Genomic DNA, 22,490 nt, shown 5'->3' with positions numbered 1-22,490 from the left:
ATGTGTTATTTATGTAATAGTTTTTTTAATAACTGAATTTTACGTCAGGGCCGTTCTCAGCTCTTCGTTTGCGTTTATGTCACGTTAGCATACCTATCGTTTAGCCTGTTGTTGCTCGTTCATGACTGTTCTTGGTGTTGGATTTTGTTGAATAAATTGCCCCCCAAAATGCGACTTATACTCCGGAGCGACTTATATATGTTTTTTTTCACATTCTTGGGCATTTTATGGCTGATGCGACTTGTACTCCGGAGCGACTTATAGTCCGAAAATTACGGTATAAGTCGCTCCTGAGTATAAGTTGCCCCCCCACCCAAACTATGAAAAAAAACGCGACCTATAGTCCGAAAAATAGTGTATGTATATATATATATATATATATATGGAGGGAGAGAGAGAGAGAGAGAGAGAGAGAGAGAGAGAGAGAGAGAGAGAGAGAGAGAGAGAGAGAGAGAGAGAGAGAGAGAGAGAGAGAGAGAGAGAGAGAGAGAGAGAGAGAGAGAGAGAGAGAGAGAGAGAGAGAGAGAGAGAGAGAGAGAGAGAGAGAGAGAGAGAGAGAGAGAGAGAGAGAGAGAGAGAGAGAGAGAGAGATTACATCCTCTTGGTAACGCCGCCGGGTAAATGATCCCGAGGTCAGCCACACAGCCCCGCTCAATATCCAGAACAACACCCTAAAACATAAAAAGCCTCCACATGGTTCACAAACCGGCATAAAGGCAGTTCAGTTCTCATTTTGTCTTCGATTGCTGATTTGAGTGAAACCAAGCTATTTTCAAATGGTGATAACTAAAGAACGGTATAAATTAGAAACATACTTTTTTTTCTAATTAAAGAAGAGAGTCTAATCTTTCATTTGGTACCTTTCCGCGGATCCGCGGATTTCCGTGTTTTTTTCGGTCGAAAGTATTTTTGTGAATTGTGTAAATCTGTTAAGAAAATTACAGCTAGCCGGGCAACTGCGACGGCATATATATACAGTGCCTTGCGAAAGTATTCGGCCCCCTTGAACCTTTCAACATTTCGCCACATTTCAGGCTTCAAACATAAAGATATAAAAGTTTAATTTTTTGTCAAGAATCAACAAGTGGGACACAATCGTGAAGTGGAACAAAATTTATTGGATAATTTAAACTTTTTTAACAAATAAAAAACTGAAAAGTGGGGCGTGCAATATTATTCGGCCCCCTTGCGCTAATACTTTGTAGCGCCACCTTTTGCTGCAATTACAGCTCCAAGTCGCTTGGGGTATGTCTCTATCAGTTTTGCACATCGAGAGACTGGAATTCTTGCCCATTCTTCCTTGCAAAACAGCTCGAGCTCAGTGAGGTTGGATGGAGAGCGTTTGTGAACAGCAGTCTTCAGCTCTTTCCACAGATTCTCGATTGGATTCAGGTCTGGACTTTGACTTGGCCATTCTAACATCTAGATACGTCTATTTGTGAACCATTCCATTGTAGATTTGGCTTTATGTTTTGGATCATTGTCCTGTTGGAAGATAAATCTCCGTCCCAGTCTCAGGTCTTTTGCAGACTCCAACAGGTTTTCTTCCAGAATGGTCCTGTATTTGGCTCCATCCATCTTCCCATCAATTTTAGCCATCTTCCCTGTCCCTGCTGAAGAAAAGCAGGCCCAAACCATGATGCTGCCACCACCATGTTTGACAGTGGGGATGGTGTGTTCAGGGTTATGAGCTGTGTTGCTTTTACGCCAAACATATCGTTTTGCATTGTGGCCAAAAAGTTCGATTTTGGTTTCATCTGACCAGAGCACCTTCTTCCACATGTTTGGTGTGTCTCCCAGGTGGCTTGTGGCAAACTTTAAACGAGACTTTTTATGGATATCTTTGAGAAATGGCTTTATTCTTGCCACTCTTCCATAAAGGCCAGATTTGTGCAGTGCACGACTGATTGTTGCCCTATGGACAGACTCTCCCACCTCAGCTGTAGTTATCTGCAGTTCATCCAGAGTGATCATGGGCCTCTTGGCTGCATCTCTGATCAGTCTTCTCCTTGTTTGAGATGAAAGTTTGGAGGGACGGCCGGGTCTTGGTAGATTTGCAGTGGTCTGATACTCCTTCCATTTCAATATAATTGCTTGAATTAATATATATGTGCTATAATTGGACCATCACCGGCAGATGACATGGCACCCCACACCATCACTGACGGCGGAAACTTTACACTGGACTTCTGGATTCTGTGGTTTTCCTCTAGACTCTGGGACCTTGATTTCCAAAGAAAATGCAAAATTTACTCTCATCAGAGAACATAACTTTGGACCACTCAGCAGCAGTCCAGTCCTTTTTGTCCTTCTTACGCTGTCTGTTGTTCAAGAGTGGTTTGATACAAGGAATCCGACAGCTGAAATGCATGTCTTTCATGCGTCTCTTTGTGGTGGTTCTTGAAGCGCTGACTCCAGCTGCAGTCCACTCTTTGTGAATTTCCCCAACATTCTTGAATGGGTTTTGTTTCACAATTCTCTCCAGGGTGCGGTTATCCCTATAGTTTGGACAAGGGCTGTGGACTCGGTCGGATTTTTGCACCGAGTCCGAGTCCGGCCTCTTGACCACGAGTCCGAGTCCGGCTGTCCATTTTTTCTGTTAATTCATGTGACTGCTTAGTCTTTATTTAAGGCTAATTTAGATCAAAATCTAAATAATTACAACAGTTTTGTGATGGCTTTGTCTTTATTAAACATATAAACGAATACAATAAACAGATACTTTCAAGTTTTAATCATTAATTACACCATTATAGCTCAGACATTTATCTAAACACAAATAATTAGTGACGACCCCACAACTATCGAAACACATCAATGATATAAGCTGGGTGACATAATCGTCCTTGACATTGGTACATAATGTAAACATTAGCCTAAGTGCAACTCAACGTGGCCGCATTGATCGTAACTTACGCTCCGTTTCCCCCCCAAATCTAGAGGCAAAACATTGTTCTCTCGCTACTCCCGGGTTCTTCCATCTTGGCTGCGCGCGGGGCATTGTGGGTCATGTACGTGCACGCACGCAGGCAGGCAGGCGCGGGCGCGCACGCAACAACTAAATTTGTCTTCATAACAAGCAAGCAGGGCTGTGGACAGTATTCCTACGCGCATTCTCAGCAGCATGATGAAAATAAAATTCAATAACGTCACTGAGGCATATTTTAACGAACTCCACTTCATTGTATGGCTTTTTAGCCCGTGCAATGTTCCAAGCCAGTTGAAACAATGCAAGTGTGACAGTCTCTGAGTGCTTCGTAATTTTTTTGAAAAACTGTACCTATTTTTCTGCCTGACTTTCCAAAGTCTCCAAACTTGTGCTTGCGAAATTCAGTCCCTTTTGTAAAGTCCTTATCGATATTGGCATGAAGTGAGCTGAAGTGGCGCTGACCATTTGAATCTTTTAAATGCGCCAATGACGTCCGACATATCAGGCAGAATGGCTTGCCATAGCGTTCAACAAAAAACAACTTTAACTCTGTTAAAAACGTCCTGTGTTCATCGTCATATATTCGTTTAGCTGTGCATTTCTTCCTTGCCATTTTGGCAAGCGTCTTGTCAGCTTTTCTGGACCTAATGGGCCCCCGTAGTCACAGTCGCCATTCATTAAAAAGCCAGCAAAACCAATCGCTCTGTTTGTCCCTCCTCCTTTGCGGGATTTCCCCTCACGCGCATGCGCGTTTGACCAAAAACCATATTGAACTCAAGCGAAGCAAATACGCACGAAAAATAAACACAAATGTTGATATGAACGTATTTTTTGTATTGTCGGACTCGGTGGACTCGGTCAAAATCAGCACCGAGTCCGAGTCCGGCAAAAATGACCGAGTCCGAGTCCCCGAGTCCGAGTCCACAGCCCTGGTTTGGACACTTTTTTGCACAACATTTCTTCCGTCCCTTCACTTGTCGATTAATGTGCTTGGACACAGCTCTGCGAACAGCCAGCCTCTTTAGCAATCACCTTTTGTGTCTTGCCCTCCTTGTGCAAGATGTCAGTGGTCCTCTTTTGGAGAACTGTCAAGTCAGAAGTCTTCCCCATGATTGTGTAGCCTTCAGAACAAGACTGAGAGTTCATTTAAAGGCATTTGCAGGTGTTTTGAGGTAATCAGCTGACGAATGTGGCACCAGGTGTCTTCTATATTTAACCTTTTCAAAATATTCTACCGTAATTTCTGGACTATAAACCTCACCTGATTATAAGCCTCACCAGCAAAAATTAGGGGAAAATCTTGTTTTTTTTTTCATACATAAGACACCGTACTAAAAGCCGCATGTGCCCGCGAGTTATTACAAAGAAAGATGGTACACAGAATGAGTTTTCAAAGTTTTAATAAAATACCTTAACTTTTCTTCCAAACAATGCCTGACACGGCCGTAACACAGCATCAACACGGACGTAACGCAGCACTCATAGGGCTGGACAAACAAAACATAATGATAAAAGTCACTGAGACGCGGCAGTAATACAGCAGTAACACGGTAGCATAGCCCTAACAGGGCTGATTAAAAAAATACAAATAAAAGTCACTGAGAGCCGTCTTTGTCTTCCTCCTGTGCACTGAAACCATCAAAGTCTTCCTCCTCAGATTGGAATAGCGTCAGATAAACTTCGCCACACGCTTTCTCAGTCTCTCTTTTGTTGTCGCTTTAATGCATTTCTTCCAGCATTTTCCATGATGAGGGTCTGTTCATGCTAATTTTATTCATGCACAAAGCACTAAATTATATTCAACTAGCAAGCCACACGTACAGCTCCAGAGTAGACGTGACCGGGAAATAAAGAAAAGGGTGACGCAACAAGATGTCGTCAACAATAGCCCAGTGCCCCCTAGTTACCGGAAGAAACCTCTAAAGTGCATGCATGAGCAGCTGTAGTTCCTACATTAAGAGCCAAATCGACTGTCTTTAACTTAAAAGCGACATCATATGCATTTCTTTTGTCCCCCATAATGAGGGTTTGTGTTTGTGTATAAAAGCTTCTTTTATTCAGTAATATCCATCTTGATCTCGTTCTGTCTCTTTTTTGTGTAAATTATACTGCACTATCTGCCTGGTGGATGGACATGTGATCAACACACCACTCTTCTCCCCAGTGACTGTGTCACATATCCCAACGCCCAGCACAGCGGTGCCGCACAACAGTGGTCCACAGCCTTTTTACGAGTGTATAAGTTTATTAGTCATCGTAAAAATCACGAATAATTCATAGATACGCCGCACCGGACGACAAGCCGCAGGGTTCAAAACTTGAGCAAAAAGTAACGGCTTATAGTCCGGAAATTACGGTAATTTTCTGAGATACTGAATTTGGGGTTTTCAATAGCTGTCAGTTATAATAATCAAAACTAAAATGAATAAATATTTGAAATACATCAGTCTGTGTGCAATGCATGAATATAATGTACAAGTTTCACTTTTTGAACGCAAGTACTGAAATAATTAAAGTTTTTGATGATATTCTAATTTACTGGCCAGCACCTGTACGCACGCACGCAGCAGTGGCATGGAGCCTTCAAGTCACACATCTATAAAAACAAGCAAGACTGATAATAAATAACAATATTCAACTATATTCTAATGTATATAGTTAAAGAACAGCAGTGGTATGGAGCCTCTCAAGCCTCAATCCTCTCAAGCATTTTTTGCACATTGGCTTGTTCAAATCTATAATTGCTCTGGTTGCATCCGCTTCGAATGCAAAATATTTCCACCCACAACAAGCGGGCGTGTTGGACTTCCACTCCCACTTGCTAAAGCCATTGTTATGAAAGACCGAAAGTTTTCTTCTTCTTCTGCGCCGCTGACTGCTGCTCAGTGCTGCTCGCAAGCGTATACTGCTCCCTCCAGCTCCGGCAAGAATTGACACAGCTCATCGAGTGAAAAGTTAAACATTCGGTTGTCGGTACCACAAAAAGCAGGTATCGACGTATTTTTTGCGTGTTGGTACAGAATTGGTACCGAAAGTATCAGTTCTTTTGACAACACTAGTCAGAAGCCATTTGTTTCATGAAAGACAAAAGAGTTTATGCTTTAATTTAATTTTTTAGTTAAGTTATTTATCATATTTATTAATTTAATTTATTTGATTCATGTAATTTGTGTGTGGGAAGTAGAATTTTCCTTTTAACACATTTTTTTGGTAGCTTGATCTTATAGACTGGGTTGACAACATGTGGCCCCGTCATCTGAAAGAGAGGCAGAAGGACTCAACCAACTCAATCTGTGACATGCAGTATCCCAAAGTGCAAAAGTAATGGCTTCTTTGATTAGCTACCCTTGACATAAATGTTTACATGTTTAATATATTGTGGAATTCCTGTACAGGTACTGTCTGATGAGTGTGGAGGGATGCTACACAGACTTTCACATAGACTTTGGAGGAACATCTGTGTGGTACCATGTTCTAAGAGGGAGTAAGGTGTGTGACATTGCACTTAAGACATTCCATTTGTCAACCTCTACTGTGACAGTCACAGTGGTGTTTAGTGCTGAAGATATTGACAAAGTACATTTCAGCTATTTCTCTCATAAAAAAAAAATCTCTTTTTGCCTCTCAATTAATTCACGGAAAGGCTCAGTATTTCATCACATGAACATTGAAGCATTGTATCTGTACATGTTGTTGTCAGGTATTCTGGTTGATCCCTCCCACCACTCAAAATTTAGAGCTATATGAACACTGGGTGCTGTCAGGAAAACAAGGTGATATTTTTCTTGGGGATCGTGCATCTGACTGCCAGAGGATTGAACTTCGACAAGGGTGCACCTTTATTATACCATCAGGTAAACATGATTACAGATGTACATAAATTCTATGTTCTCAAATATTAATTATGCACTTTTTATAATTAGGTTGGATTCATGCAGTCTACACCCCAATAGATTCTATTGTCTTTGGTGGAAACTTCCTTCACAGCTTTAACATTCCAATGCAACTTAACATCTGCAATATAGAAGACCGCACACGGGTAGGATTATATACAAACAAACTGTGAAATGCTGATGACATGAATAATGTATACAGGACTGTCTCAGAAAATTAGAATATCGTGATAAAGTTCTTTATTTTCTGTAATGCAATTAAAAAAACAAAAATGTCATACATTCTAGATTCATTACAAATCAACTGAAATATTGCAAGCCTTTTATTATTTTAATATTGCTGATTATGGCATACAGCTTAAGAAAACTCAAATATCCTATCTCAAAATATTAGAATATCATGAAAAAGTATACTAGTAGGGTATTCAACTAATCACTTGAATCGTCTAACACGAAACACCTGCAAGGGCTTCCTGAGCCTTGAAAAACACTCAGCTTGGTTCAGTAAACTAAATCACAAGTATGGGGAAGACTGCTGCTCTGACTGCTGTCCAGAGGACCATCGTTGACACCCTCCATGAGGAGGGTAAGACACAAAAATAAATTTCTCAAAGAGCAAGCTGTTCACAGAGTGCAGTTTCAAAGCACATTCACAAAAGGTCTGTTGGAAGGGGGAAATGTGGCAGGAAACGCTGCACAACCAAGAGAGATGACCGCATCCTTAACAGCATTGTGAAGAAGAGTCTCTTCCAGAATTAGGGGAGCTTCAAAGACAGTGGACTGAAGCTGGAGTCCAGGTATCTAAAGCCAGTATTCACAAACGTGTCTGGGAAATGGGCTACAATAGCCGTATTCCCATGGTCAAGCCACTTCTGAACTCAAGACAACGGAAGAAGCGTCTGACTTGGGCTATGCAAAAGAAGCACTGGACAGTTGCAGAGTGGTCCAAATTCCTCTTTTAAGACGAAAGCAAGTTTTGTATTTCATTTGGAAGTCAAGGCGCCGGAGTCTAGAGAAAGGCTGGAGAGGAGCAACACTGAATACAACATGAAGGCCCTGCAGCGCATAGTGAACACGGCTGGTAAGATTATTGGTGCTTCACTCCCCTCCCTGAAGGACATTTACACCTCCCATCTCACCCGCAAGGCGACCACGATTGTGAGTGATGTGAGTCACCCCGCTCACTCTTTGTTTGATCTTCTGCCCTCTGGGAAGAGGTACAGGAGCCTGCGCTCCCGCACCCCCAGACTCACCAACAGCTTCATACTCCAGGCTGTTAGGATCCTGAACTCTCTCCCCCCTTCTGCGTAGCGTCCTGTACTTTTGCGCTATATTCTGACTGTCTGCTGTATGCACACTTGCTCCATTTTTTGCTCCTCTTATTTATTATTTGTTTATTTATTATTTATTCATCACTCTTATTTATTCATTGTTTGTGCCTTCTTGTTTTTATTTTTTGTGTTGTTTACTTGTTTGTACATATATTGTGTACTATATCTTGTCACCGTGGGATAGTGGGAACGTAATTTCGATCTCTTTGTGTGTCTTGGCATGTGAAGAAATTGACAATAAAGCAGACTTTGACTTTTTTCTTTTTTTTTAAATCCAAGTTGCTTGAAATTCAGTGTGAAGTTCCCACAGTCAGCGATGGTTTGGGGAGCCATGTCAGCTGCTGGTGTCGGTCCACTGTGTTTCATCAAGTCCAGAGTAAATGCAGACTTTAGAGCACTACATGCTTCCGTGTGCTGAAGAACTCTATGGAGATGATGATTTTCATTTTCCAGCATTATCTGGCACCTGCCCACAGTGCCAAAACCACCAGTAAATAGTGTACAGATCATGGCATTACTGTCCTGGCTTGGCCTGCCAATTCCCCTGACCTGAACCCCATAGAGAATGTGTGGGGTATTGTGAAGAAGAAGCGGAAAGACACCAGACCCAACAATAGAAATGAGCTAAAGGCCGCTATTGAACCATCCTGGGCATCCATAACACCTCAGCAATGCCACAGGCTGATTGCCTCCATGCCACGCCGCAATGATGCAGTAATCGGTGCAAAATGATTCCCAACCAAGTACTGAGTGCATTAATGGAGATTTTCAAATGTTTGATTTTGTCTTGTTGTTATAAATCTTTTTTTTTTTACTTGGTCTGAGGAAATGCTAGGAGATAGGATTTTTGAGTTTTCTGAAGCTGTAAGCTAGGGGTGTCCAAACTTTTTGCAAGGAGGGCCATATTTAGTAACGTGAAGGCGCCCGGGGGCCAATTTTTGTTGTTGCTTCTCTCCCGGGGGGTTAGTTCCCTGCTTTTCCGGGGGGGGGGTGCTAGTGTGACGTCCAACGCTGCGCGTTCCCTTCTCTTCCGGGGGGCTAATCGGACGTCAAGCGCAGCGCGTTCGCTTCTCTCCCGGGGGGAGGGGCCTAGTGTGACGTCAAATCAAGCGCAGCGCGTTCGCTTCTCTCCCGGGGGGGGGGCTAGTGTGACGTCAAATCAAAAACGCTGCGCGTTCTCTTCTCTTCCGAGGGGGGGGCTAATCGGACGTCAAGCGCTTTGTGTGGCGGGCTCCATCTAGTGTGGAAACTGAGAAGTGCTCAAGCTGTTGTGCGGGCCACATTCAATTATGTTTTCAGAATTTGCTGCGGGCCAATAAAAACTGGACCGCGGGCCGCAGTTGGCCCGCGGGCCGTAGTTTGGACACCCCTACTGTAAGCCATAATCAACAATATTAAAATAATAATAATAGGCTTGCAATATTTCAGTTGACTTGTAATGTGTGTGTGTCCGCCCTGAGACTGGAAGGTTGTGAGTTCAAACCGGGTCATACCAAAGACTATAAAAATGGGACCCATTGCCTCCCTGCTTGGCACTCAGCATTAAGGGTTGGAATTGGGGTGTTGGATCACCAAATGATTCCCGGGCGCGGCTCCGCTGCTGCTCACTGCTCCCTTCGGGGATGGGTTAAATGCTGAGACAAATTTCACCACACCCAGATGTGTGTGTGACAATCATTGGGTCTTTACCTTTTTCATTTTAATGAATCCAGAATGTATGACATTTTTGTTTTTTAATTGCATTACAGAAAAAAAAGAACTTTATCACAATATTCCAACTTTCTGGAACAGTCCTGTATATTTGGAATTTTTTTAGAATACTTTTGCTATCTTCACAGGTTCCAGTGAAGTTTCGTCACCCATTTTTTTATGAGATGTGCTGGTATGTGTTGGAGCGCTATATCTTCAGTCTGACCAAGACCTCTTACCTTACACCAGAGTTCCAGAAATTGTCTCTGGACATTGGTATGATCTCAGACAGAACATTTGCTTTATGGTAGCTATGCAGTTTCAAATAACATTTTCATCTTTTGCAATTTAAATGCACCGTTTGGTACAGATCTGGCATATGAACATATGGCGGAAGAAGATAAGAGTTTCAGTGAAAATGAAGATGTTTTGGAGCAGCTGTCTGACACAGCAGCAGTTAAAGTTAATTTGACCCCATTGGAGCTTGAAGGGCTTTGGAACTTGGTCGGCAAACTCGAGTCACTGCCATCCAACAAGAAGTGTGTCCCACCGGGCATACAGAATTCCCTGGCACTCATCGCACACATGAAGGTAAAGTGTGAGAAATAAATTATGGCGTATGCAAATTAAAACAGCTTATTTGTTTATTACTTTATTTGCAGTCTCTAATTCATAGTTTTTTCCCCAATTTTAGCTGCTTTGTCAAACATTCCTTTCACCTTCACTGACCTAAAAGCCTCACTCAAGTGAGATACATTGAATCCGTAATAATATGAAGCTGTTTTGGAGCAGCTGTTTGACAGAGTAAAGTTCATTTTACCTCATTAAAGCTTGAAGGGCTTTAGAAATTGGTCGGCAAACTTGAGTCACTACCATCCAACAAGTGTGTCCCACCAGGCTTACAGAATTCCCTGGCACTCATCACACACAAGAAGATAAATGATGGCATATACAAATTAAAATATCTTATTTGTTTATTACCTTATTTGCCGCATTTGATTCATTTTTTTGTTCAATATTACCTACTTTATCAGACATTCCTTTAACCTTTACCGACCTAAGCGCCACACTTCAAACCATAACACGTTCCAATGAGATAAATAAGATCTGTAATAATTTGATGAGTCAAAACCAGGGCTGTGGACTCGGTCGGATTTTTGCACCGAGTCCAAGTCCGAGTCCGGCCTCTTGACCCCGAGTCCGAGTCCGGCTGTCCATTTTTTTCTGTTAATTCATGTGACTGCTTAGTCTTTATTCAAGGCTAATTTAGATCAAAATCTAAATAATTACAACCGTTTTGTGATGGCTTTATCTTTATTAAACATATAAACGAATACAATAAACAGATACTTTCAAGTTTTAATCATTAATTACACCATCAGACATTTATCTAAACACAAATAATTAGTGACGGCCCCACAACTATCGAAACACATCAATGATATAAGCTGGGTGACATAATCGTCCTTGACATTGGTACATAATGTAAACATTAGCCTAAGTGCAACTCAACGTGGCCGCATTGATCGTAACTTACGCTCCGTTTCCCCCCCCCAAATCTAGAGGCAAAACATTGTTCTCTCGCTGCTCCCGGGTTCTTCCATCTTGGCTGCGCGCGGGGCATTGTGGGTCTTGTACGTGCACGCACGCAGGCAGGCAGGCGCGGGCGCGCACGCAACAACTAAATTTGTCTTCATAACAAGCAAGCAGGGCTGTGGACAGTATTCCTACGCGCATTCTCAGCAGCATGATGAAAATAAAATTCAATAACGTCACTGAGGCATATTTTAACGAACTCCACTTCATTGTATGGCTTTTTAGCCCGTGCAATGTTCCAAGCCAGTTGAAACAATGCAAGTGTGACAGTCTCTGAGTGCTTTGTAATTTTTTTGAAAAACTGTACCTATTTTTCTGCCTGACTTTTCAAAGTCTCCAAACTTGTGCTTGCGAAATTCAGTCCCTTTTGCAAAGTCCTTATCGATATTGGCATGAAGTGAGCTGAAGTGGCGCTGACCATTTGAAGCTTTTAAATGCGCCAATGACGTCCGACATATCAGGCAGAATGGCTTGCCATAGCGTTCAACAAAAAACAACTTTAACTCTGTTAAAAACATCCTGTGTTCATCGTCATATATTCGTTTAGCTGTGCATTTTTTCCTTGCCATTTTGGCAAGCGTCTTGTCAGCTTTTCTGGACCTAATGGGCCCCCGTAGTCACAGTCGCCATTCATTAAAAAGCCAGCAAAACCAATCGCTCTGTTTGTCCCTCCTCCTTTGCGGGATTTCCCCTCACGCGCATGCACGTTTGACCGGTTGGCGAGGTGGCGCCCGACAAACGCCGGCGGCGCTCAATGCTGTCAATTCTTTTTCAAACTTGATCGTAAGCAGGGCTGTGGACAGTATTCCTACGCGCATTCTCAGCAGCATGATGAAAATAAAATTGAACGTATTTTTTTTATTGTCGGACTCGGTGGACTCGGTCAAAATCAGCACCGAGTCCGAGTCCGGCAAAAATGACCGAGTCCACAGCCCTGGTCAAAACTGTTGCATCTTAAATTTTGACTGCATAGGTGTCGTTAACTCTGTGTCAAATCCTGCACTTATCAAACGTAAGCGACTGGCTCAACGTTTAAAGGGTTAAAACTCTCCTTTGTCATTGGGAGATGAGAGTTGAATAAACCGGAATTCGGAAATTATTCGTCCGAGTGTTGACCGCCCCTAATAAATTAATTCTAAAGGAATTCATTTCATCTTTTCAGGACACCAACCCCTCTAAAGTCAATCGACGCATGTGTAGAGCAACTGTTGAGACACGGCATCAGAATGACCGCGCCCCTTCTCCTGGCGACTCTTCTCCTTTGATTTGGGGCTTTTGTTAAATTTCGGATATATTTAGCTGTCTTTGTTAAGACCACGGTGATTTGTTAATTTACACTAGCGCACACCTGCACATAGCTGAGCTTAAGATAACTACACTGCTCAAAAAAATTAAAGGAACACTTTGAAAACATCAGATTTCAATGGTGAGTTGGATATCTATACTGATATGGACAGTTTAATGTCTCAGGAACAAAAGGATGCCACATCTTTTGATGGAAATAAAAGTTTTCAGCCTACAGAGGGCTCATTATATAGACACCCAAAAAATCAAAGTGAAAAAATTATGTGGCAGGCTCGTCCATTTTGCCTAAATTCAATTTCTGCAACTCAAAATTATTTTCAATATCTTGTGTGGCCCCCACGAGCTTGTATGCATGCTTGACAACGTCACGGCATGCTCCTAATGAGACGACGGATGGTGTCTTGTGGGATGTCCTCCCAGATCTGTCTAAAGGCATCAGCAAGCTCCTGTAAAGTCTGAGGAGCAACCTGGCGGCGTCTGATGGACTGAAACATTATGTCCCAGAGGTGTTCTATCGGGTTTAGATCAGGTGATCGTGAGGGCCATTCAATTGTGTCAATTCCTTCATCCACCAGATACTGTCTGCATACTCTTGCCACATGAGGCCGGGCATTGTTTTGGATTAGGAGGAACCCAGGACCTACTGCACCAGCGTAGGGTCTGACCATGGGTGCAAGAATTTCATCCCGATACCTAATGGCAGTCAGACTGCCGTTCTCTAGCCTGTAGACGTCTGTTCGTCCCTCCATGGAAATGCCTCCCCAGACCATCACTGACCCACCACCGAACCGAAAACCGAAAAATCTATCTTCCTCTGAAGGCGTTCTTTGCTCCGGGCAGCAGCAGCAGGGCCATCGTCCTGCCGGGGAGAGCGCTGCTCTAATTCGGAACAAACCTTTTATACCTTGCCGTATGTGCGTTAAGTCACCTACCAGTTTTTCCATTAGGTCATATGTTGTCCTCATATGACTCATATGCTTCTGAAATAGACTGCAGGTGCATCCTGTCCGGCCTCAACCGGATGAGGTGACCTCTGGGTCAGGTGTGCATGCGTCATCACAGTTTTGATTTCTATGCAGTATCCTGTATTTTATTTAAAATAGACCGCAGCTGCATCTCCGACCTAGGCGTCGAGGTGACCTCTGTGTCAGGCTCATGAGTCATCTGCAGTCCTCCACCAAGTAACATCACTATTAACGTTACATCCTGCCTGGGCCTCAACTGGATGAGATGACCTCCGGGTCAGACTCATGCGTGGGACCCAAGACTTCCACCAAGTAGTATCACTATTAACGTTACATCCTGTCTGGGCCTCAACCGGATGAGGTGACCTCGGGGTCAGACTCATGCGTGGGACCCAAGCCTTCCATCAATTAGTCATCCCTTGCTGTCTCTTTGGTCTCACTCAACCCTCAATACATTAATGTGTAAATGGAACTACAATGTTTAATACATGTTGGAAATCGATTAAACATTGCAACATCAATAATAACACATACATCTTGTCTCGTAATGACCAACTTAACACATAACCATACTATGATCATGGGTACTCCTTACGTTAACATATGTTATTGTATTGCTTAAGTCGTTACAAATTATATTATGGCGACGCAAAGTACTAAAAGGAGTAAACCAAAATTGTGTGTTGCTATGTGTAATTCAAAACAGGTCGTGTTTCTCTAGTCACTAACTTTTTAACTATTAATTTACTATGCTAGGTAAATCTAACTTTGGCACCATCTTCTGGTGACATTTGGAACTGCAATAGAGGTTGACTAGAGCAACCATTCACCCCCTCTACCAGTTTAACAAAAGTTAATTTTGAGGAACTAACTTCTAAGTAACCCTTACTAGGCCCCCAACAGGTCTCTCATGTCAAGCTTTGCTACCATCTCCTGGTGAAATTTGGAATTACTACAAGTTTTAGGATAGCCAATTTGCCTGGGCCAAATCCAATACCAATTACGCACCATCTTGTTCCACCAAGCCACTTAACATCTGTTAAGAATAAGCTAATGTTTACTCCTTCTACAATAATAATGCAACACTTATTAAATACTCTAAACGTGTGCCAAGACCAAGGAGCGTGTCGACATGCCCTTCCAAGAAGTAAAGTAGGCTATTTTACAGTGGCAGAGTATTGATCTTAGCATTGCAATTGCTGCTATTGTGTTGTAACTGAACAGTGTTTTTTGTATCCATTTATCTCAGCTTGCACATCACTATGAAGGACGGTGTTTGCAGGTCACGCTCGTGCACATCAATGAGGATGTGCTTTGGTCAGGGACTCAAGGATTGAGCGTTTTAAATGAGTCTACTTTAAAATGTTGTTTGTAGTTTTAAAACTGCGAAGGCCCATTTAATTGATCCCACCTTAATGAAGTGACTCCACGACTTTCAAGCAACATGCGTCCCCCAGTTTGTTTGCTTGAAGTTTGGAGGCTATAAATGACATTACTGTAGCATCTTCTCAAAATCCTTTCCTCTTAGTTGTACTTACAGAATTTATTGTCTTGCAGACACTACTAAAGGAGCATGCTAATGATGATTCAAAAAAATCCTTCACTGGAAAACCTATTGTCAAGTGGCCAAAAAGGGTAAGTATCAGCCACACATATTGAGCTAATGCTAACAGTGTTGTTTGAGAATGTTTATCAAATCTTTTTGGGAAACTTGACAGAACTGATAACTCCCTGAAGTGATTTATTCTTTGTATGCTTGTCGGCTAGTAGCGGAAATGGAATTGTAACTCAATCGTGAATCTTTTCGTTAACTTTTTTTTTTTACTAGAGTTCACAAATGTTATCAAACAACGGATATATACAAGTCTTGCCTCCAAACATTGTTTTTGGTTTTTTTCCCCAAACGCAAACCCATTCATGCAAGGATACTCATGAATGCATTCGATCAAAATGCAACACAGTAAACTACAGTACTGTATTTTCACGACCAAAAGGCGCACCGTACTAAAAGGCGCAGTCTCAGTTAAGTGTGCCATTACTGTATTTAACACACACATAGGGCGCGGGTTTTATATATACAATCCACGCCCACACTAACCCCCTTTAACGTTCTCATGGCGCTCTCTACTACGTCCGCCTTACAACAACACACACACAGGGCGCACTGCAAATCCACGCCCACACTTCCCCCTTTAATGTTCTCATGGCGCTATTTACTACATCAGCCATACAACAACAACACACACACACAAGCATACAAGTGTGCGTATTTAAAAATAGAGTGGGAGCAAAACTGAGTTTGGTTGTGTTTTATAAAAGTATGGATTACTAAGTACCGTATTTTCCGGACTATAAGGCGCACCTAAAAACCTTAAATTTTCTCAAAAGCCGACAGTGCGCCTTATAGTCCGGTACGCCTTATATATGGACCAAATTCCTAAATTTAACCTGGCCCGAAGCATTGTGTCATGAAATCAATCATAAGTGGCCCGCTGAAGACTATGAATCATGAATCAAAAAGACTGGATCATTATTTTGTGATTATAAAGTAATTTGTTGCATCTGAAGTTGAAATAAAAAAGATAAAATGGCGAATGATTTGATTTGGATTAAAAATCTGACATGATGCATTAATGGTGCGCCTTATAGTCCGGTGCGCCTTATATAAGGACACAGTTTTAAAATGGGCCATTCATTGATGGTGCGCCTTACAGTCCGGTGCGCCTTATAGTCCGGAAAATACGGTACTACACTTTTTTAATCGTCAATAGGCGTGGGCATGGTAAAACACACGGATAAAACAAGCACAAAAGTGTGCGTATTTAAACATAGAGCAGGAGATAAACTGAGTTTGGTATTCACGTTTTTATTATCGGTAATCGTCATCAATCAAACCCATCGAAGTCCTCTTCCTCTGTTTCTCAAGGATGAGAATCTTTCGCGGATCCGCGGATTTCCGTGTTTTTTTTTCGTCGAAAGTATCATTGTCGTGAATCGTGTAAATCCGTTGAGAGTTTTTTTTTTTTATCTATTGGGGGGAAGCGGCCGGCCAGCTAGACGGGCAATGTTCGCCTCGGCGACTCGCGAGCATTCGCTCGCCCACCGCGACGGCATCTTTTGGCACATCTCACGGCAAAATTAGTACGGAAATTGGCTTGCCTCTGTAAACCCAACTCACTGGCAGCAGTGATGCGACAACATCTGCCTTATTCTCGGCAGCATTTTGGCGCTACTTTCGTCACATCGTTTCCACTTGTTAACTTAACTTACGCGGAGAACTGTTTTTACATCGCCACAATGTGAATTTTTGATTGGGTTTTCATCACTTGTAGACGAGTTATTTAGTTAGATAGATCTAGGGCCTACTCAGCAAAAGTTTTCGCCAGCATGGCAAAGGTTTTGGAGAAAAATGACCAGAAATTGACAAGCCGAACGGGATCAAGAACTGCTTCAGATGGGCATGGCTCGAGAGCAGCGTCAGCGTACAACTCAGAACACAGTCCGTAACCACATGCCTGACGGAACATATCCGTAAAGTAGATGTCCCGGGCAATGTTCCCTCTAATTTTTCATGTATTTGGGCATACACACAAGCTCCCTGAGCAAACTGAGGACTACTGTGAGCAACATCAGATATGCACGCTTTATTTTTAAATAAGTAATTTGGTCCACTTAAAAAAAGACAAAAATCTGAAAAATGGGATGTGTAGATGTTATACAGTATGTGAGAGTCCTGCTTTGGCCATGGGAAGAGTCCTGCTTTGGCCATAGGAAGAGTCCTGCTTTGGCCATGGGAAGAGTCCTGCTTTGGCCATGGGAAGAGTCCTGCTTTGGCCATGGGAAGAGTCCTGCTTTGGCCTGGTTGAGGGTCCTGTTCTGGAAGATATGAGACATATACACCTTTCAGACATAACATTTTGCTCACATTAAAACATTCACATTTTTGCACAATTGATTGAATATTTATTGGTCCCCAGGGGTGGGGAAATTCAGGCCCCAGCAGTATCCACACCACAGAATGGGTATACAAAAGACACACATGGCATGAGCGCAACTCAATAACTCTCATAAGGCTGCCACACAACGGCGCCACAAAGAAAGTCAGAAAGTGCTCAAGATAAAAGCCATCAAAGCAAAATAAAGCTAAAAGACAAAGGAAAAAAAGTAACAGCGGCCAACCAGCACCCCCAATACAAGAGAACACCCCAAAACACACAAAATAGCCTCCACGGGGTCCATCGACAGGTGTAAGGGCAGTCCAGTTCAACGGCGCCCAATGGACCGTGGTCGTGAATCGGTGAAAACATCACAAAGCAGGCAAACGTGTGAGCAGCGTCCCGGGCACCCAGCCGGGGCACGTGCAGATGGTCACCACGGGGCTAGCATGGCGGAAGTCGTTGGTACCGACGAGCACGAGGGAGCGGACTCCCCACAGGGGTTGCGGCTGCAAGGCCAAGGCGAGGGACCCGGTCATCACTGGCCGGATAAGCAGGAAGCCGCCGTAGAGTTACGCCGGCTCAACCGATGATCCCGGTCCCAGGAAGAAAAAAAAATAAAATAAAATATCCGATCCGAAGAGATACCGAGGTGCGGTAGAAGGCACCAGCATCGCCGAATGGACCAAGAAGAATGACTTGTGCTGTAGCTTGTGATACAGTGCAAATTCCTGTAACACTTTGTCTGTAAAATATCTAATTACACAGTTTTTCTTGGCATTTCTACTACCCATAAATGATCTAATAGTAACAACATTTAATGATTAATATCCATAAAGACAAAATCTTAATAACCGTCACTAGAATATGCACAAATCTGACTTAAATTTTACCTTATTTTTCACGTCTGTCCTTCTCACTTCTCCAATGGTTTGTCCAGGTTGATGGCTTTGTCTGCTTCTTGCTTTGACTTTATGCGCATCAGCTGGTCCAAATGTGTCACTTCAAGACGATTTCTGGATTTTGTTTTGATATGATTCATTAAACTAAATCCTCTTTCACAGTCGGCACTGGAAGCTAGAAATGTAGCACAAATATCCACAAGCTGTGAGATCTCCTTTAGCTCCTCACATCTAAGTGTTGCAGCAACCATATCTGAGAATGTGCTGATTGACCCCTGTTTAAGTTTTTGCTTCATTATGTACTTGAATTCAGCATACTGACTGTTAATAGTCTCCATAGACTGTGGTGGGTGGTGGAGAATGGCCTCATACTTCTTTGCCAGTGTGGCAATGTCTGCTGATCCATAGTCAAAACTGATGTCTGAGCTCAATGTTTCAATGTCAAATGCGGACCACTCCTTCAATTCATCCTCTGGAAAACGAGCATCCATGTGATCACACAGCTTACCGTAATCTTCGGACTATAAGTCGCACCAGCCATAAAATGCCCAAAAATGTGAAAAAAAACATATATAAGTCGCTCCGGAGTATAAGTCGCATTTTGGGGGGCAATTTATTCGACAAAATCCAACACAAAGAACCGACATGAACGAGCAACAACAGGCTAAACGATACGGTATGCTAACGTGACAAACACAAACGAAGAGCTGAGAACGGGCCTGACGTAACATTCAGTTATTTAAAAAAAACTATTACATAAATAACACGTTTATAAAACCATCTGTGTCACTCCAATTCATTAAATCCATCGATCGTCCTTTGTCAACAATGCCGTGTGCCGCGCCGCAGTTCAAATTATTCCACTGGCCCATACAACGATATATAAACTATATTTTAAATAACTATCACATAAACAACAATATTATCAAACCATTTGTGTCACTCCAAATCATTAAATCCATCGATCAAATTTCTCGTCCTTTATGTCATCCTGGTGACAGAGGACATGTCCAGAGGATATGGCGCTTTAAAGTGTTAATTACTTTATTTGATTTTTTCTCTCTATTTTTCATGTTTTGAATATGTTCAAGATAAAGATATCAAAGCATGTGAAGTGATCAACTATACTAAAAATAACATGTGAAGTGGTCAACTATACTTGTAAGTAAGTGATGTGTTAATAATCAACTAAAAATTTGTGAAAAAAAACATATAAGTCGCTCCTGAGTATAAGTCGCCCCCCCACCCAAACTATGAAAAAAAACGCGACTTATAGTCCGAAAATTACGGTACTAATAAAAAGAGTAATCTCACCAGTATTTCTGCCATCAGCTGATGAGGTCCCCATTGCCTCTTTGACACGGTAGCTCCACTGTACATCCTTCTCCTTCAAGTATTGGGAACGCAACTTCTCAATTTTTGCTCTAGCAAAGCAGTGTCCTTCCATCACAGTGAGGTTGCGTCTTTGTAAAGTGAGGCAGAGTTGTGCTAGCTCACCCAAAACATCTCCCAGAGCAGTGATAGTAACCTTGAATTTTGAATCACTCAGCTTTTTGTAGCAGTACTTTGCCACTGGATCTCTGTTATCGGTGAATTCTCTTTTACAGAATTCTGTAAGCACAGTGTAGTTCCTCAGAACAGCTTGACAGCTTGGTGCCGCGACAGCCATCGCACTTTGTTCAGAGGCCTGAATGACAGTGCATCTTCATCAAGAATCTTTGCCAGGTCCTCCATTTTGCCCCTCTTCACAGCGGACCGAGAGAAAGTGGAATCGACAGTTCGAAGAAGAGTTTCAACATCTCGCATCAAAGGCACATTTTTCCAGGCATCATCAATGCCCAAGTCCTCTCTGTGGGCCACACAATGTTGTTCAGTTAGGTGTGGTATTTGGCGCTTTAACAAAGCTGCAACTCCGTTGTGTTTTCTTAGCATTACTGAGGCACCATCGGAGGTCAGCATCACCATTTTCTGCATGTCCAGTCCATGTTTGGAGTAAAACTGAGTTATTCCTTGCACAATATCCTGAGCAGTGCATGCTGTCAGCTGGATGATGCCAACAAACACAGTTTTGTAGTTAACATCATTTTCCTCCCTGTATTTAATATATATGACTAGCATTTTGTGTACTGATATGTCTGTGCTCTCATCTACTATCAGGGTATGCCAGGGTGCATTTTTAATACTGCACATAGTCTCATTCTGCACTATCTCATTGATTGAGTTCACAAATTCAAAGGCATAGTTTTTGCTTCGCCAGCTTTCTGGTATACTCACATACATCATGTGACCATGTGATCGTGGATTTGTTGAACTGACAGCATTGATGCATTCATTTTGATGGCAAGTAAAATATTGTCAATGAGAACTTTAAGTTGTTCAGGGTCCGATTTTGTTTTGTGTGACAACTCGTTCCTTTTTTGTCTGTCTTTTGCGCTCTCCCGCAATAAAGTACCAATCTCCTGTCCCATCTTGAGTCTTCGTACAGTTTCGACAGCTTTTAAATGACTTTTATGCTGAACGTGACGCTTGAGATAGTCCAGCTTCCATTCAGTCCACATTTTTCCCTCTGAAAACTCACTTGCTACTTTGGCATCGCTGCATGTTTTGCAGAGTAGACCTTTCTCACTTGAAAAAGAAAAAATCTCACCCAATTTCACCGCTTTTTCTTCAATTTGCACATACTCCGACAGCCATTCCATCTTAAAAGAACTGCATTTCTTTTTTACTGTGGCTTGGTGAGTGGATGTATCGCTGCCTGTTCGTACCGTAAGTGAACCGTATCGCATCATTGGCTGGACACCTGTCACTCACTGAGTGAGAAACAAAAAAAACAATATTATTGGGCGAATTAATTAGATTAGGTATAATATTAATATAATATTATAATTGATATAATATATTATAATAATATATTATAATCTAATATTAATTAATACGTTATGTTGATGTTGTTTATGCGCTGGATAGATTTTCTTGTGCGCTGAGAATGTGCGCAATTGCGCACGCGCGCAGCTTAGAGGGAACATTGGTCCCGGGGAAGGTTTTGTGTATTCTCTGTCAAGATATGATCAGCTATGGAGGTCGCGATACTAGGAACATTAAGGAGCACGTCGAAACAAAAAAACACCTTTACTTTTACAAGCATGTGGGTTTAGAAAGTAACATGATTTTACAGGTAAGCTAATGTTATGCTATTGTCATGATACGTATAGTTAAAGAATAAATCTTCAATGATATATGAATGTGTATATATATACACTGCTCAAAAAAATTAAAAGAACACTTTGAAAACACATCAGATTTCAATGGTGAAATATTTTTTTGGGATATCTATACTGATATGGACAGTTTAATATGTCAGGAACAAAAGGATGCCACATATTTTGATGGATATAAAAGTTTTCAGCCTACAGAGGGCTCAGTATATAGACACCCCAAAAAATCAAAGTGAAAAAATGATGTGGCAGGCTTGTCCATTTTGCCTAAATTCAATTTCTGCAACTCAAAATTCTTTTCAATATCTTGTGTGGCCCCCACGTGCTTGTATGCATGCTTGACAACGTCGCGGCATGCTCCTAATGAGACGACGGAGGGTGTCTTGTGGGATGTCCTCCCAGATCTGTCTAAGGGCATCAGTGAGCTCCTGTAAAGTCTGAGGAGCAACCTGGCGGCGTCTGATGGACCGAAACATTATGTCCCAGAGCTGTTCTATCGGGTTTAGATCAGGTGATCGTGAGGGCCATTCAATTGTGTCAGTTCCTTCATCCTCCAGATACTGTCTGCATACTCTTGCCACATTGTTGTGGATCAAGAGGATCCCCCGACCTACTGCACCAGCGTAGGGTCTGACCATGGGTGGAAGGATTTCATCCCAATACCTAATGGCAGTCAGGCTGCCGTTCTCTAGCCTGTAGAGGTCTGTTCGTCCCTCCATGGAAATGCCTC

The 22,490-nt window shown here is 42.3% G+C and overlaps 1 protein-coding gene and 1 long non-coding RNA gene across 8 annotated transcripts in view; both read left to right on the top strand.

The window, feature by feature from the left end:
* kdm2aa (lysine (K)-specific demethylase 2Aa) overlaps positions 1-22,490 on the top strand; it is a 215,357-nt gene that overhangs the window by 55,627 nt on the left and 137,240 nt on the right. For all 7 annotated transcript variants that reach the window (XM_037254384.1, XM_037254353.1, XM_037254394.1 and 4 more), the window contains 7 exons: positions 6,144-6,250; positions 6,325-6,418; positions 6,630-6,783; positions 6,853-6,968; positions 9,992-10,118; positions 10,213-10,433; positions 15,266-15,343. In XM_037254384.1, coding sequence (XP_037110279.1) covers positions 6,144-6,250; positions 6,325-6,418; positions 6,630-6,783; positions 6,853-6,968; positions 9,992-10,118; positions 10,213-10,433; positions 15,266-15,343 — 897 coding nt within the window. The remainder of the gene's footprint in view (positions 1-6,143; positions 6,251-6,324; positions 6,419-6,629; positions 6,784-6,852; positions 6,969-9,991; positions 10,119-10,212; positions 10,434-15,265; positions 15,344-22,490) is intronic.
* Positions 13,470-14,225, top strand: LOC119125223. The gene is made up of 2 exons (XR_005098451.1): positions 13,470-13,785; positions 13,895-14,225. It is a non-coding gene; the product is annotated as an uncharacterized LOC119125223 (long non-coding RNA).

Source organism: Syngnathus acus, chromosome 1 (assembly GCF_901709675.1).
Source record: "Syngnathus acus chromosome 1, fSynAcu1.2, whole genome shotgun sequence".
Taxonomy (NCBI): Eukaryota; Metazoa; Chordata; class Actinopteri; order Syngnathiformes; family Syngnathidae; genus Syngnathus; species Syngnathus acus.
Note: the sequence above shows the minus strand (reverse complement) of the source record. Positions and strands in the feature narration are given on the sequence as shown.